This window comes from Meles meles, chromosome 13, assembly GCF_922984935.1.
Source record: "Meles meles chromosome 13, mMelMel3.1 paternal haplotype, whole genome shotgun sequence".
Classification (NCBI taxonomy): domain Eukaryota; kingdom Metazoa; phylum Chordata; class Mammalia; order Carnivora; family Mustelidae; genus Meles; species Meles meles.
The window spans coordinates 47,524,473-47,539,926 of NC_060078.1; the positions used below are offsets into that span (position 1 = coordinate 47,524,473).

Sequence of the window (15,454 nt, forward strand, 5' to 3'; positions counted from 1 at the left end):
CTTTTTCAATGAGATCAGCAGTTCTCCAACCCTATTCTAATTTCACACCATTTACACTTAATCTCATTAGTAACATCACTCAGTAACCAGTGTATTTCAAAGTTCAGTGAGCAAATCAATTACTTCCTGCCACCAATGGAGGCGAAAGACACAACATGCTTTGAAACTAACCTGTATTTCAAAGGAACAACCCACCTCCACAAAAAGCCCCCTTCCTCCAGCAGGAGCAAGATAAGGTATGAGAAGGAAGGGTATGGTGAGACCACAGTAATGAACAGTGGAGTTCTGAGATGAAGAAAGAGGTCAGAAGATGCTTTTGACAGCACTGAGGCTGAAGAAAAGACATGGAGGAAGGGGGACAAACTGGGTCCAGTTACTTGCCCCCTCACCAACTGCTACCACCATCGCCTCCACTGACCTACACTTAGACCATGCCTGGAGCAGGGAGACAAACTCCAGGTAGTTATAAAAGGCAGAAAAGAGTAGCACCGAGTTCTGCCTATATGCAGATCTGCAGATTTCAACTAATATAATATGCCCAGGGAGGTAAATAAGACCATATTTAAAGATGTTGAATGAATATCCATTTCCTTTTCTCATCTATTCTCCTAAGAGAACTATACATTAAAATTTTTAATACCAAGATCCTAAAAGAATTTCAAATTTGAAACAATAGTTTTTGTTTAGACTTTGCACATTTTGTTAATTGGTGTCCTGTGCCCGGTATACAAAAATATTTACACATATGAAGTACAGCCCAAGTATTAATTTGGTTCCTCTTCTGCAGAAATCTGCAGAAAATAAGATCCAACCACGAGGACTGACTGCCCTCCTCCACTAGCAACGAACTCTTCCACATTTATATGCAAATAAAGTTAAAGGGTCTACAAATTAGCTTCTGCAGAAGTCAGATACCATACCTGGAGGCCACTCTCATTCACCCCTCTCTTCCACTCTCCTTCTAAGTTCTCTGAAATCTACAGCCTAAATCTTAAACCCATTCCTTCCTCTCCATCTTCAAAACAGCACCAATATCAAAAGAATAGGTACTTTTTGGACAACTGCATTTACTTCCTGCAACTGATCTCCTTGTCTAGTCTTGACTATCTCTAAACCAGTGTTAATATAAAGGACTAACTTTTTTAAAAAGTCTTTATTTAAATTCTAGTTAGTTAAACATATAGTGTAATATTGGCTTCAGGAGTAGAATTTCGTGATATATCACTTACATATAACATCCAGTGCTCATCCCAACAAGTGCCCTCCTTAATACTCAGCACCCATCTAGACCATTCCCTGCCCACCTCCAGTTCTCTGAGAGTCTTCTGGGACGCCTGGGTGGCTCCATCGGTTATGAGTCTGCCTTCCGCTCAGGTCATGATCCCAGGTTGCTGGGACTGAGCCCCATGTCTGGCTCCCTCATCAGAGGGGAGTCTGCCTCTCCCTCTCCCTCAGCGCCCACAATCCCTGCTCATGCTCTCAAATAAACAGATAAAATCTTTTCAAAAAGTCTCTTATGACTTGCCTCCCCCCCTTTTTTACTTCTTACCCTTTAGGTTCATGTTTTGTTTCTTCCACTTATGAGTGAAATCATATGGCATTTGTCTTTCTGTGATATATTTTTCTTAGCATAATACACTCTAGCTCCATCTGACTGCATTGCAAAAGGAAAGATTTCATTCTTTCTGATGGCTGCGTAATATTTAAAGGACTAACTTTTTATAGTGAAATACAAACAACATGAGAATGCGTCCTACATAATAGGTATTATTTCATGAAACATGTTTGTAATAAATACGGCATATTTACCCAGTTCAAAGATTTCTTACTCTGTGTAGTGGCTGAATTTATACAGTGGACTGCAGGTAGAGAAGTCCAAAGGCCACTAAGCCACCTTTTCTAAAATATTAACCAAATGTTCTCTCTCTCTTTAAAAGCTTTCAGTGGCTTCTTATTAACCAGAGAATAAAGTCCAAACTCCTTGAAATGGCACTAGAATTTGTCCATAGTAAGTTCTGTCCTTCTTCCTGGCCCTAAGTCCTGTCATTCCTGTCATTTTATGCTCTAGTCCTACCACCTTTGCACATACCATTCCCTCTGCGTATTTCTTTCTCTCCTTGATCTATACAGCAAATCCTGCTCATCCTTCAATTTATAGTTGAGATCTACTCCCCACTGCCTCTAAGTCCTGAGAGAACTAAGTTTACACCAGTCACCCAAAGACTGACCTCTGGCCAGCCTTCTACACTGTTGACAACTGCATCCTTTTTGAAATGTTCTTTCCTGCATGACACAACAAAGGTCAGGCTTTCACTCTACTCTTCTGGCTGCTTCTCTTCAGTCTACTCTTAGATGATGGTGTTCCTAAAGTTTCTTTCCTAGGTCACTTTTATTTTCTCTATATGCTTTATATGATCTAATCTATGTCCAAAGCATCAATTATCACGTTTATGCCAAGAATCCCCAAATCTTTATTTCCAGCACAAATTAAGAGGTACAAACCCACAGATCACGTTCTCTGATCCATTCACTTCTCTCCCTCTCTACTGTACACAACCAAGCATAAACCATCATTATCTTCCACCTAGACTAAATCCTTTAGTCTTGGGTCTGTACTTCCTCTCTCTTTCAATCCATTCTTTTCTACACACCAGCCAGAGACCTTTAAAAAAAAAAAAAAAGATGTGGGTGCATGCACATATACATAGTTGCTTCCCTACCGAAAACCCATTAAAAGCTTCTCACTGCCCTTAGAGGTAAAGTTCAAAACCCTCAGGACTGCCTATATTTCCCAGTATGATCTGATCCTTTCCTACCTCCCTGCAGTCCCATCTCTCCTACTCTCTTCTGTTGACAGTATGCCCCACTTGCACTACAGGAACATTTCCTTATTTCCTCTTTTCTAGCTAACTCTTTATTCTTTCTTAGCCCTCAGAATAAGCACCTCATCCTCTGGGAGATTATCTCTAATCCCACAGAGTGGATTAAGATTCCTGACTCCTACCATAACTACGTATGTCTCTCACCTGTCAGCATGTGGGCTTTGTAATTGTTTCTCTCTCCTGATAAGATTTTAGGATCTGAAGACAGTTCCCAAGTTACACTTGTTCAAACCTGTATGCCAGAAACAAGCACAATACCAGATAATACTAACAGCTCTGCACCCCCCCCCCCCATATAAAATCTGAACCAAGAGAAGTTGTGACCTTCTTTGTACCTTTTTTCCATCTAAAGGCTGGAGCTTCACATACACAATTATTAGACTTTCTTAGCAACTAAGGAAATTTCTCAGTCAAACTCGAGAAAAGCAAACAGGTGGAGTCTACTGCCATTTCCCCCCCGAGAGTGACTGCTCACCAGGTTTTCTCACACCACTAATCCCAAAGGAAGAAAATTCGGCCACATTCCCCTACTAGTGACCTCATTGGCTCAGCAAAAGGGCCTCCTAGTGGTGCACACAAGACCAGAAAGGGGTGACTGGAGTCCCTGGGTCCTCAGAGACCGAAAGGTTCGGGCCAAAGCGAAGGACAAAGATCTTTATTTCCCCACGTACCAAGCGAGGTGGAGCTGCCTCTGTGCGGTCCCGCCCGCCCCGGGACGCAGCCTGACGAGGACGATGGGACCCTGAACTGCACGGGAGCGTCCTTGGACTCGAGGACGCGCCTCTGCCTGCTGGGGAAGCTCCGGGCGTCCGAGGCGGCCGGCGGAGAACTTGTAGCGGCGCCCCAGCGGGGTCGCTTGGTACAGGGCTCACAGCCGGGGCCCGCACTCATGCTTGGGACCCGCAGCGCAGAGTCCCCGGGCCGGCCCGGGCGGAGAGCCTCATTCACTAACCCTGAGAGGGACGGACTGCGCCTCCTCCTCGGCGCCTCCCGGCACCATTCCCTCTTTGCCGCTGCCTCTCTCCGCAGTTGCTGCTCCGCCGGCCTCCCGAGCCAAGCCCTAGCCAGTCGCCTGCCTTGCACCCCCACCTGCCTCAGGATGCGCCGCTTTGATTCTGGCTTGGTTCACTTTCCCACCACCGGAAGGCTGCCGTCAGGCGCTTCCGTTTTCCGGGGCGTATAATGTCGCAAAACGGAAGTGCAAGGATTAGCGGGTACCGGCTCCCGGAAGGTCACCGTGTGAAGGAGGCGGTGGGAACGCGGGTCTCCCCGCTGTTTCTGGGGAGCAACGGCAGAACAGACGAACCTGGCCTGAGGCGGCGGTGAGAAGCAGACGATCAGTTTGCTGCGACACCATGGAGAGCGGCGGGGGAAGCGGGAACAAAACCACAGGGGGGTTGGCCGGCTTTTTTGGAGCCGGCGGGGCAGGTTACTCGCACGCGGATTTGGCCGGCGTCCCGCGTAAGTATCGGGCCTACCTTGTGAACATTTCTCAGTGGTTCTTGGCGACTCCGCCAGACGTGTAGTGTGTACTGTGTTTTTTTCCGGCTGGCGTTTACAGTCTTCAGTACCGCTGATGGGGTTAGTGTGTTTGCGCTGCCGCTCGAGTTTTTGGAGCCATGGATCCCCGAGAAGTTCTGTCCGGGTGACGTGGACGTGGTATGCTGCGTGGTTTCTTCCCTTTATAGACGAGTGTGGTGCCTTATCTTTCCTACCACACATTTCTTGTGCGTTGAGCTGTGTGTTTGACTCTAGATTAAGAGGAGAGCCTAGCTCTGCAAGTAAATACATTCCAAATAGGCTATAAATAACTTTTAAGCTCAAAGTCAGTGTTTCGAAACTGCGATATAGCCTTCAGGGCAGAGCATTTAATATTGAATGTAGGCAAGAAAGATATCTGAGTCGGGCCAGCGGAGGAGCCAAGAAATGAATTGCACTTTATCGGCCATTTGGACTTGAAAAAAGAAGCCAGGTAAGAATTTTAGGAAACGAAATATGCAAGATCAAAAGTGCAGAAATATGAATACCACCTGTCTGTGCCCTCTCAATCCTGTGAATGTCGTCCAGATGTTCGGGACTTTGTGGATATTCAGCTGGATGAATATAACTTGTTCTACTTCTCCAGGTCTGCCCTGGTCAAGAGCAAAAGAGCCCTAGTGTCACTTATGTCAAAACTGAATCTGGAACACATTTTACATATAATAAACCTTCCGAGGTCTGAGTTCTGGAGCACAAAGGGCACTGCCTTAATACGACAAAGCATTGTTACATTAATTTGATTAAGGTTTGAAGGTAAATTGAGAGGTCGAGGATGACCACCATTCACTGAACACCTGGAATGGGCCAACGACTTTTCTGGGTGCAGGACTACCAGTGGTCAAAAGAGATGATTGCTGTTTTCATGGAGTTTACATCCTAGTGTGCCAAGTAACACAAACACATTTCAGTTAATAAGTGTATGTAAAGGCATCAAAACAGGATCAGGGGATGGGAGCAGGTCGCTCTTTTAGAATAAATAGGTCAGGGAAAGCAACTAGAGGGTGTTCACATTTGACCTGTGACTTGAATACAATACAAATGTGGGGGTGCATAGGCACATGGAGGTACACAAGGGAAAATGGTTAGTCCAAATGCCCTAGGGGTGAGGGGGGACAGACCTGACATGTTTAAAGAACAACTGATGGACCAGTGTGTCTACAAAGTTGAGAGGGAGTTGGAGCAGTAGGAGATAATGAGATCAGGAGAGTGAGTAATGGCCACTAATGCATTGTTTTATAAGCCATGGTAAGGAGTTTGGATTTGATTAAAATTGTGAATAGAAGCCATTAAGGCTGATTTCCTTTTCCTAAAAAAAAGTCACTTTAGTTACTATATAGGAAGTGAATTGAAGGGATTAGAGCAGATTAAGGAGTCCATTTAGGTAAGAGATTGTTACTGTAGTCCAGGTGAGATTTAATGGTTGCACTAAGTAAGATGGGTAGCAGTAAGGATGGTGGTAAGTAAAAGTTAAAGATGAATATTGAGTATAGAATTAATAGGACTTTCAGTTGACGGACTAGAGTCATGGGTATTTCTTAGATTTGTGAACATTCAAAGGATTCAAGGATTAAATTCAGAATATGAGAAAGTTGATATTCCTTGATAGATTTTTTTTTTCCCATTGTCAAAGTTAGTGGGATTCAAGTCTGGCTCTCTGAGAGTTGCCATTTTCTTTTGTCCTGACCCCCATTCCTGTGGTGATGACCCAAGAATGTTCTGCACTGCCACAGCAAATCGCCTTTTGTCAGCAACTGTCAATACTAAGATTTGAAGGAACGGCCTTAAAATATTTATATGTAACTCATATAAATATGAGTTGGGTTGTAACTCATAACCCAAGCACTGGTTTTCCCATGAAATTCACTTGTCTGTAGTCAGTCTTATTTTGCAATTTGTGTAGATGTCAAGCATCCTTGTAGCAAAGTAGAGGAAATAGCTTTATAATTGACTTTGGCTATGCTTCCTGCTACTTTGATTATTTGATCCAAATTATTGCCAGTGTCTTATTGGTATGAGAGCCTGAGCCACTAGTGCAGGACTTGGTTTGAAATTCAGGACCTCAGGAGGAGAAAGCCACAAAACTGCCAGACAAGATAAGGAGAAAAGTAGAAAAGGAGAAAATTTCATGTTCAGTGAGCCTGCAAATCAAAACTGAAAAACACCTGAAACAGCGTAACTAACATTGAATGAAATAACTTTTTAAAATTTCATTGCAATGTGATGTTTTCTCTCTAGTGACTGGTATGAATCCTCTGTCTCCGTATTTAAATGTGGATCCACGATATCTCGTTCAGGTAAAATTAAGACTAGTCCTTTTATGAATTTATTAGTGTGGTGATTTATCTTACTGCTTTAAAAAAAAAATCTAGGTTCTTATGCTAACTAGATCTGTGATACATATTTCTGGAGGCACCAACTCTGGTTTCCATTTACCCGTTTTCTTTTCTCAGAAACTCCGGGATTTGACTTTTATCTCTCTGGTACTAATTAACTAATTCCCTTTAAAGGGTTTTTGGGGATTGAGGTGTTTTGTGTTTTTTTCCCCTTTCCCATTTAAATTGTGAAATGTACTAACATTAAATTTATTATCTTACCCATTTTTAAGTGTACTGTCCAGTAGTATTAACTACATTTATAATATTGTGCAACAGTTACCACCTACCATATCTGTAACTCGTTTCATCGTGTAAAACAAACTATACCCGTTGCAGAATAACTTCATTCCACCCACCCATCCCATGGCAACCTCCGTTCTGCTTTCTGTTTCTGGTTTTGATACTCTTAAGTACCTCAAATAAGTAGAATTGTAGTATCTGTCTTTTTGTGATTGGCTTATTTCATTTAACATAATATTCTCAAGTTTCACTTATGCTATAGCATGTGTCAGAATTTCCTTCCTTGTAGGCTGACTAATATTTAATTGAATAATATTCCATTCTGCTTATCCATCTGTCCCTGGACGCTTGGGTTGCTTTTATATTTCAGCTATTGGGGGTAGTGTTGCTCTGGACCTTAGTGTACAAATGTCTCTTCCTGAACCTCCTTTTAATTTTAGTTATGTATTCAAAAGTGAGATTACTGGATCTTATGGAAGTTTTATTATTTATCTGAGGAACTGCCATACTGTGTTCCATAGCACTATACCATTTTACATTCCCAAGAACTACACAAGGTTTGCAATTTCTCCACATCCTCACCAACACTTATTTTCTGCGGTTTTTTGATCATAGCTATTCTAATGGGTATGAGGTGGTGCTCCTAGTACTTTTGAGTTGCATGACCCTAATGATTAGTGATGTTGAACACTTTTGCATATGGTTTTTGCCCATTTGTATACCTTTGGAGAAATGCTTAAGTTCTTTGTCCATTTTTGAATTGGGTCTTTATTGTTGCTGTTGAGTTTAAGTTCTCTATATATTCTGAATATTAACCCCTGATCAGATAACATGATTTGCAAATATTTTCTCACATCCTGTATGTTGCCCTTTTTACTATGCTGATTACTATCTTTTGAGGCACAGTATTTTTAAATTTTCACAAAGGCCCGTTCTTATTTTTTTTTTTTTTTTAAGATTTTATTTATTCATTTGACAGAGGGAGAGAGATCACAAGTAGGCAGAGAGAGGAGGGGAAGCAGGCTCCCCACAAAGCAGAGAGCCCAATGTGGGGCTCGATCCCGGGACCCTGAGATCGGGACCTGAGCCAATGGCAGAGGCTTTAACCCACTTTAACTCAGGCGCTCCTTATTTTTCTTTTTTGTTGTTGTTGTTGCCTGTGCTCTGGTGTCAAATCCAAGAAGTCATTGCCAAATCCAGTCTCGTGCTTTTCTCCCATGTTTTCTTCTAAGAGTTTTTTGATTTTAGGTCTTATATTTAGATCCATTCAATTTTTGTATTAGGTATTTAATTTTTTTATTAGGTGTTAGGTAAGGATCCAACTTTACTTATTCATGTGCATATCTGGTTTTCAGAGCCTCATTTGTTAAGAGTGTTTTTTCCTCATGGAATGGTCTTGGCAATCTTGTTCAGAATCATTTGACTGTATATGTGAGTGTTTATTTCCAGGTTCACTATTCTGTTTCATTGGTTTATTTGTCTGTCTTTGTCAGTATCACACTCTTTTGATTACAGTAGCCTTGTAGTAAGTTTTGAAATCAGGAAATGTGATTATTGTTCTTTTTCTTTTTTTTTTTTTTAATTTATTTGTCAGAGAGCACAAGCAGGAGGAGCAGCAGGTAGAGGGAGAAGCAAGCTCCCTGCTGAGTGAGCCCGATGCAGGACTCAATCCCAGGACTCTGGGATCATGACCTGAGCCAAAAGCAGACACTTAACCAACTGAGCCACCTAAGCATCCCGATTATTGTTCTTTTTCAATATTGTTTTGGCTGTTTGGGGTTCATTGAGATTCCATATTAATTAGAGGATGGGTTTTTCTATTTGCAAAAACATGGTATTTTGATAGGGATTACATTGAATCTGTAGATTATTTTGGATGGTATTAATATCTTAACAGTATTACGTCTTCCAACCCGCAGACATGGGTTATGTTTCCCTTTCTTCTTTATTTGCGTTTAAGAGGTTTTATGGTTTTCACTGTGTAAGACTTAACCTCATCGGTTAAGTTCATTCCTAAGTATTATTCTTTTTTTATTTAAAGATACGGTTTTTTGTTTCTTTATTTGACAGAGAGGGGAGGGGATGAAAGGGAGAGCACAACCAGGGGGTACAGTAGGAAGAGGGGAGAAGCAGGCTCCCTGTGGAGCAAGGAGCCCGTTGTGGGGCTTGATCCCAGGATCCTGGGATCATGACCTGAGCTGAAGGCAGACACTTAACCAACTGAGTGACCCAGGCACCCCTATTCTTTTTGATGCTATTATAAGTGGAATTACTTTTTTTTTTTTCTTTAAGATTTTATTTATTTATTTGACAGAGAGAGATCACAAGTAGGCAGAGAGGCAGGCAGAGAGAGTGAGAGGGAAGCAGGCTTTCTTCAGAGCAGAGAGCCGGACGCGGGACTCGATCCCAAGACCCTGAGATCATGACCTGAGCCGAAGGCAGCGGCCCAAACCACCAAGCCACCCAGGCGCCCCTACTTTTTTAAATTTCTTTTCTTTTCAAATTGTCCATTATTAGCATATGGAAATCCTTTTAATTTTTTGTGTTGACTTTGTATCCTGCCACTTTGCTGAATTTGTTTATTAGATCTAATAGGTTTCCTTGTGCAATATGTAGGATTTTCTACATATAAGATTATTTTATCTGCAAAGAAAGAAAATTTAGCTTCTTCCTTTCCAATTTGGATACCTTTTATTTTTTCTTGCCTAAATGCTATAGCTAGAACATCTAGTACAAATATCCCCTGCTTTTTGAAAGTTCACATTGTTCCGTTTCACCTTCATGAGAGATCTATATTATGTAGGTCTGTATGTAGTACCTGTTTATGCTGAACAGAAGAAATCAGGAGAGAATTTTTGCTTTTACCAAAAAAAGCAAAAATAGCATTCAGCATTTGTTTTGCAGTGAGCTGTTATAGTGGCACCATCGAGCTCCTTCCTGGGGATCTGCACGCAGCATCTCAGCATCAAGCCATTGTAGCATATCTGTGAGCATCTGTGCTTTATCTTGATTTATTTTGTGTGTTTAATAGCAAGCTGTGTCCTAAGGTATCAGAAAACACTGAGAGAGGTTATATTTTGGGTCTGGGAATACTCAAAACATTTTTCCATGTAAGTTGATGATAATTGCTTCTTTGCTTTATGACATTGACTTACAGGAGGTTTCATAGGAATAGTCTACTTACAGATATCAGGGGATTTGTATTATGTCGAAAGAAGAGTGGCAGAAATGGGTATCCTTACCTTTTTCTGATTTTGGAGGGAAAACTTTTATCTTTTACCTTTTAATGTAATGTTCACTGTGGGGTTTTCATATATGGCTTTTATTAGGTTGAGGTAGTTTCCTTCTATTCCTAGTTCGTTGAATTCTTCTAATCTTAAAAGTATGTTGGATTTTGTGAAATGCTTTTTTTGCAGTAGTTGAGGTGATCATGGTTTTTTTTTTCCCCCCTTCTTTCCTTTAATGTGGTGTATTATGTTGGTCAGTTTTAATATATTGGGCCATCCTGCATTACATAAATAAATCCCACTTGGTCATGGTGTGTAATCCTTTTAATATGCTACTGAATTTGTTTTCCTAGTATTTTGTTGAGGATTTTGCGTCAGTGTTCATAGGGGATATTGATCTGTAGTTGTCTTTTAGTGTCTTTGTCTGGCTTTGGTATGAGGGTAATCCTGGCCTTACAGCAAATATTACCTCCACTTAAATTTTTTTGGAAAATTTTGAAAAGAATTGGCGTTAGTTCTTCTTAAAACGTTTGATAAATTTCACGAGTGAAGTCATTAGGTCCAGGGCTTTTCTTGGTTGTGACTTGTGTTTTGTGTTAGAGAGAAAGAGAACATGGGGTTAAAGGATGGGGGCGCAGAGGGAGAAGGAGAAAGAGAAACTTTACCAGGCTCCATGCCTAGCACAGAGCCCAATGTTGGGCTCTGTCTCACAACCCTGAGATCATGACCTGAGCTGAAATCAAAAGTTGGACCCTTAACCAACTGAGCCACACTGGTGTCTCTGGTGTGACATTTTTTATTCCTGATTTCACACTTCTCACCAATTATAGGCCTGTTGGATTTCCTGTTTCTTGGTGACTTTTATGTCTCTAGGAATTTGTATATTTCATCAAGTTTATCCAATTTGTTGGCATGCAGTTTTTTATAGTACTCTTTATTTTTCTAGTTCCTCAAGCTTCCTTAAGTTGCAAAGTTAGGTTGTTTATTTGAGATCTTTGTGATATTTTTAATAAGCATTTATAGCTCTGAATTTTCCCCGTAGCACTACTTTCACTGGATCTCGTAAGTTTTGATATGTTGTGTTGTCTTTTTTCTTGATCTCTTAAGTATTTTCTAATTTCCCTTATGATTTCTTCTTTGGTCTGTTGGTGGTTTATGGGTGTATTGTTTAATTTCCATGAATTTGTGAATTTCTCATTTTATTTCTGTTACTGATTTCTAATGCACACTATTGTGGTTGGAGAAGATAGTCTGTATGGTATATTTTAAAATCCATTGAGACTTAATTTGTGTCCTAATATATTATCTGTCCTGGAAAATGTCCCACATGCACTTGAGAAAAATGTCTGTGCTATTATATTATTGATAGGTAGAGTGTTTTGTAGATGTTTGTTAGATCTGTTTGTTCTTTGATTTATGGTGTTAAGTGCTCACATTTCCTTATTTTTTGTCTGGTTATGATTATTATCCATTATTGAGAATAGAGTATTGGAGTCTCCAATTATTACTGTAGAAATTTCTATTTCTCCCTTTCATTCCACTGTTTTATATTTAATATATCTTAATGGCCTGTTACTAGGTGTATAAATGTTTATAATTGAACCTTTTTGTTGTATTGGACCTTTTATTAATTTTTTTTTCTTTGTATAACCTTTCACTTATTTAAAGTCTATATTTTCTGATATTAGTATGGCCACCTGCTGTTTTGGATTTTATTTGCATAAAATATCTTTTTCTCTATCACTTCAGTTTGAATGTTTTTGTGTCTTTGGAATGAAAGTAACCCCCAGTGTAGTTGGATCCTCGTATTTTATATATTGTGCCAGTCTTATGTCTTTTGGTTAGAGAGATTGATCCATTTATATTTAAAATGATTACTGATAAGGAGGGATTTCTGTCATTTTGCTGTTTGTTTTTTATACGTCTTCTAGCTTTTTTGTCCTTCATTTCTTGCATTACTGTCTTCTGTGTTTACTTGATTTACTTTTTGCTGTGAAATGTTTAAATCTCTTTCTCATTTTCTTTTGTATATGTTCTGTAATTATATTCTTTTTATAGTTACTGGGGAATTAACATCCTAAAATTTAACATCCTGAAATTATAAATCTAGCTAGAATTTTTACCAGTTTAACTTCCATAACATGCAAAAACACTTCTTTAACAGGTGTGTACTCCTCCTCAGTTGTTAATGTCAATAATTTATAGCTTTAGGGATGCCTGGGTGGCTCAGTCAGTTAAGCTTACGCATCTGCCTTCAGCTCAGGTCATGATCCCAGGGTCTTGGGATCAAGTACTGCATCAGGCTCCTTGCTCAGCAAGGACCCTGCCTCTCCCTCTGTTTTCCACTCCCCCTGCTTGTGTTCTCCATCTCTCTCTCTCTCTCTCTCTCTGACAAATAAATAAAATCTTTAAAAATTAAAAATAAAAATGAGTAAAGGATTTGAGTAGATGTTTCCCCAAAAAGATACAGAAATGTTCAATAATCATAAAAGATATTTAATGTCACTTACTAGGGAAATGCAAATCACAAAACCGACGTGAGGTACTCCTTCACCACTGCTATAGGTATTATCAGAAACATGCAATAACTGATGTTGGTGAGGATATGGAGAAATTGGACCTTCATGCACTGCTGGTGGAAATATAAATTGAAACAGCTGCTTTGGAAATAGTCTGATAGTTTCTCAAAATATTAAAAATAGAGTTACCATTTGACCCACTAATTCTGCTCAATAGATTTATACCCAAGAGAATTGGACAGTTTCTCAAAATATGAAAAATAGAGTTACCATATGACCTAGTAATCTACTCATATATATACCCAAGAGAATTGGAAACATATGTTCACACAAGAGGTTGTGCATGAACGCTCTTATCAGTTTTATTCTAAATAACCAGGAGGTAGACATAACCCAAATGTCAACATAAAAATGAACAAAATATGGCATCTCCATGCAATAAATTATTTAGCAGGAAAAAAAGGAAGAAGTGATGATACATGCTGGAACATGATTGAGCCTTGTAAATTTATTACATGAAAGAAGCCAGTCATAGAAGACCATATATTATATGATTCTATGTACATGAAATGTCCAGAATTCGCAAATACAAAGAGACAGAAAGCAGACTGATTAGTAGCTGCCCAGGGTAGAGGAGAGATGGAGAATGACTGCTAATAGGTATGGGGTTCTTTTTGGGGTAGTGAAAATGCTCTAAAGATGATGATAGTCTTTGTTGTATAATACTGAATATACTAAAAACCATTGAATTATACACTTTAATTAGGTGAATTATATGGTATTTGAATTACATATCAGTAAATAGGAAGGGGTTGGGGTGGTTTTTTAGGAGTAGTGGTTGGGACTTTTTGTTTCAAGTTGAATCACTGACAGTAATTGACTGCCTGCATTTCTTGTTCAGTGTGTTTCAATAGAAGCAGTTTGATTTGGGACTTGTTTAAAACTTGTTTGTTTTTGCAGGAAATTTTTGTCAGATATCTGCAGTGTATGTTTATTGATTTTATTTCAAAAGTACCTCTCTCATTATTTTACTCAAAATTTCAAAACTAGTCACATGTGTTTTGCTTAAGTGTTGAATTTAGGCTTAAAGGTTGTACTGTAGCTCCATTTAAAAATATGGTGAGTGCTGTGAAGTTTGTAAACCTGGCAATTCACAGACCTGTACCCCTGGGGCTAATAATACATTATATGTTAATAAAAAATAATAAATAAATAAATAATACATAACACTGTGACCCTGCAGTGCTAGGTGGGGCTTGGTAAGGTTAGACATCAATTTTTAAAAATTGGGATTCTTGGGGCGCCTGGGTGGCTCAGTGGGTTAAGCCTTTGCCTTTGGCTCAGGTCATGATCTCAGGGTCCTGGGATCGATTCCTGCTGTGCATCCAGCTCTCTGCTTGGAAGAGAGCCTACTTCTCCCTCTCCCCACCACCCCATCTCCCACCACCACTCATGTTCTTTCACTATCTCTGTCTCTGTCAAGTAAACAAATAAAATCTTTTTAAAAAATTAAGAAGTGAAACAGTACATTCTAATTACATTTAAAAGATTAAGCCCCAATGACAGCTAACCATGAAATTGTTTTCAAGAGGCTCTGTGTGTGAACTGATGTACATTTGCCTTCAGTCTGCTTAGTTCTTTTATTATGGTTGACCCTAGCAAGAAGTTGAGTTGGTGAGGACATGCACTTGCGCTTATTAATGTTCATCATGACCTTTTTAAAAAAAAATTCCTGTTTGTAATTAGCGATCCATTTCTAGGTTGAAGAATTATATACCATGTTAAATACAGCATTTCTAAAAATTTCAAGCCAGAAGTACAGTTTAAAACTAAGTGATTAATTTAAAGGTCCAAAACTTGTGAGAAACCATGTATATCATGATATGGGATCTCTTCAGAGTTGGCTTATTATTGCCTAACAGACTGTTTCTGTGTGATGAGAGTAGATGTGCTTGCTTATTTGTGTACTTTTTGGTGAGAATGTACGCATAAGCCAGAAATCAAAAACCAGGGCATAGCTGCAGTTTTCCTAATCAGGAATGTATTTACTGAAGTTCCATATTTGGTAAAGTGATGTTTGCTTGTTAGCAAATTGCCAGCAGTGTGTGCTTATGGCTTATTTTAACCATTTTTGTATAGAAAGCTTGGCAAACCTGTATTGAATGTGTTCTGTATGAGTGTATTGTATTATAGAATCATATTGTGCTCTTACAGTAGCATTTTCAACTTAGGATTTTTAGATAGCCTTCATAGGTTTCATATCAAATTTGTATATGCATTTACTAGAAAGAGATTATAGCTCTCTAAGATTATTGAAATAGATGCTTCCCCAAACTGTTAAGAATACGAAGGTAATTTTGCCCTTGCATAATTGATCCTGTTATGCTTTTATAGTTTCTGCTCATTTTTTATGATAATAGTAAAATTGTGCTTGATAAATAGTAGCTATAGAATGAGAGTTCTTTTTCCACAGTGGTATCTCAACTGAATAAACCGTTACTTCTCTTAACCTTTCCGTTTACCTTTCTCTAGAACTGGTCTTCCTAAACTCTATTGCATGTTGCATCATATCTATCATTAAGTAAGGCAAATTACATACAATCAGTCAAACTTAATTGAAAAGCAAAGGTCTGATGAGAATGCCTCCTAAAAACTAAAGAGTATAACTGTAT

At 39.4% G+C, this 15,454-nt stretch overlaps 2 protein-coding genes across 9 annotated transcripts in view; one reads left to right on the plus strand and one right to left on the minus strand.

The window, feature by feature from the left end:
- The window catches only part of PARG (poly(ADP-ribose) glycohydrolase), a 123,196-nt gene extending 118,752 nt beyond the window's left edge, over positions 1-4,444 (minus strand). Inside the window, exon 1 of one of the 7 annotated variants that reach the window (XM_046027969.1) lies at positions 4,361-4,444. Coding sequence is in view for 1 of the 7 variants with exons in the window: in XM_046027970.1 (XP_045883926.1) it covers positions 3,554-3,773 (220 nt within the window). In the remaining 6 variants the exon portion in view is untranslated. Of the gene's footprint in view, positions 1-1,809; positions 1,820-3,553; positions 4,029-4,360 lie in introns of those variants that run through there. The other 6 variants (XM_046027968.1, XM_046027972.1, XM_046027973.1 and 3 more) reach the window with 6 other exon arrangements.
- LOC123955694 (mitochondrial import inner membrane translocase subunit Tim23) overlaps positions 4,105-15,454 on the plus strand; it is a 29,129-nt gene continuing 17,779 nt past the window's right edge. For both annotated transcript variants that reach the window (XM_046027985.1, XM_046027984.1), the window contains exons 1-2: positions 4,105-4,343; positions 6,657-6,715. In XM_046027985.1, coding sequence (XP_045883941.1) covers positions 4,238-4,343; positions 6,657-6,715 — 165 coding nt within the window. In that variant the 5' untranslated portion in view covers positions 4,105-4,237. The remainder of the gene's footprint in view (positions 4,344-6,656; positions 6,716-15,454) is intronic.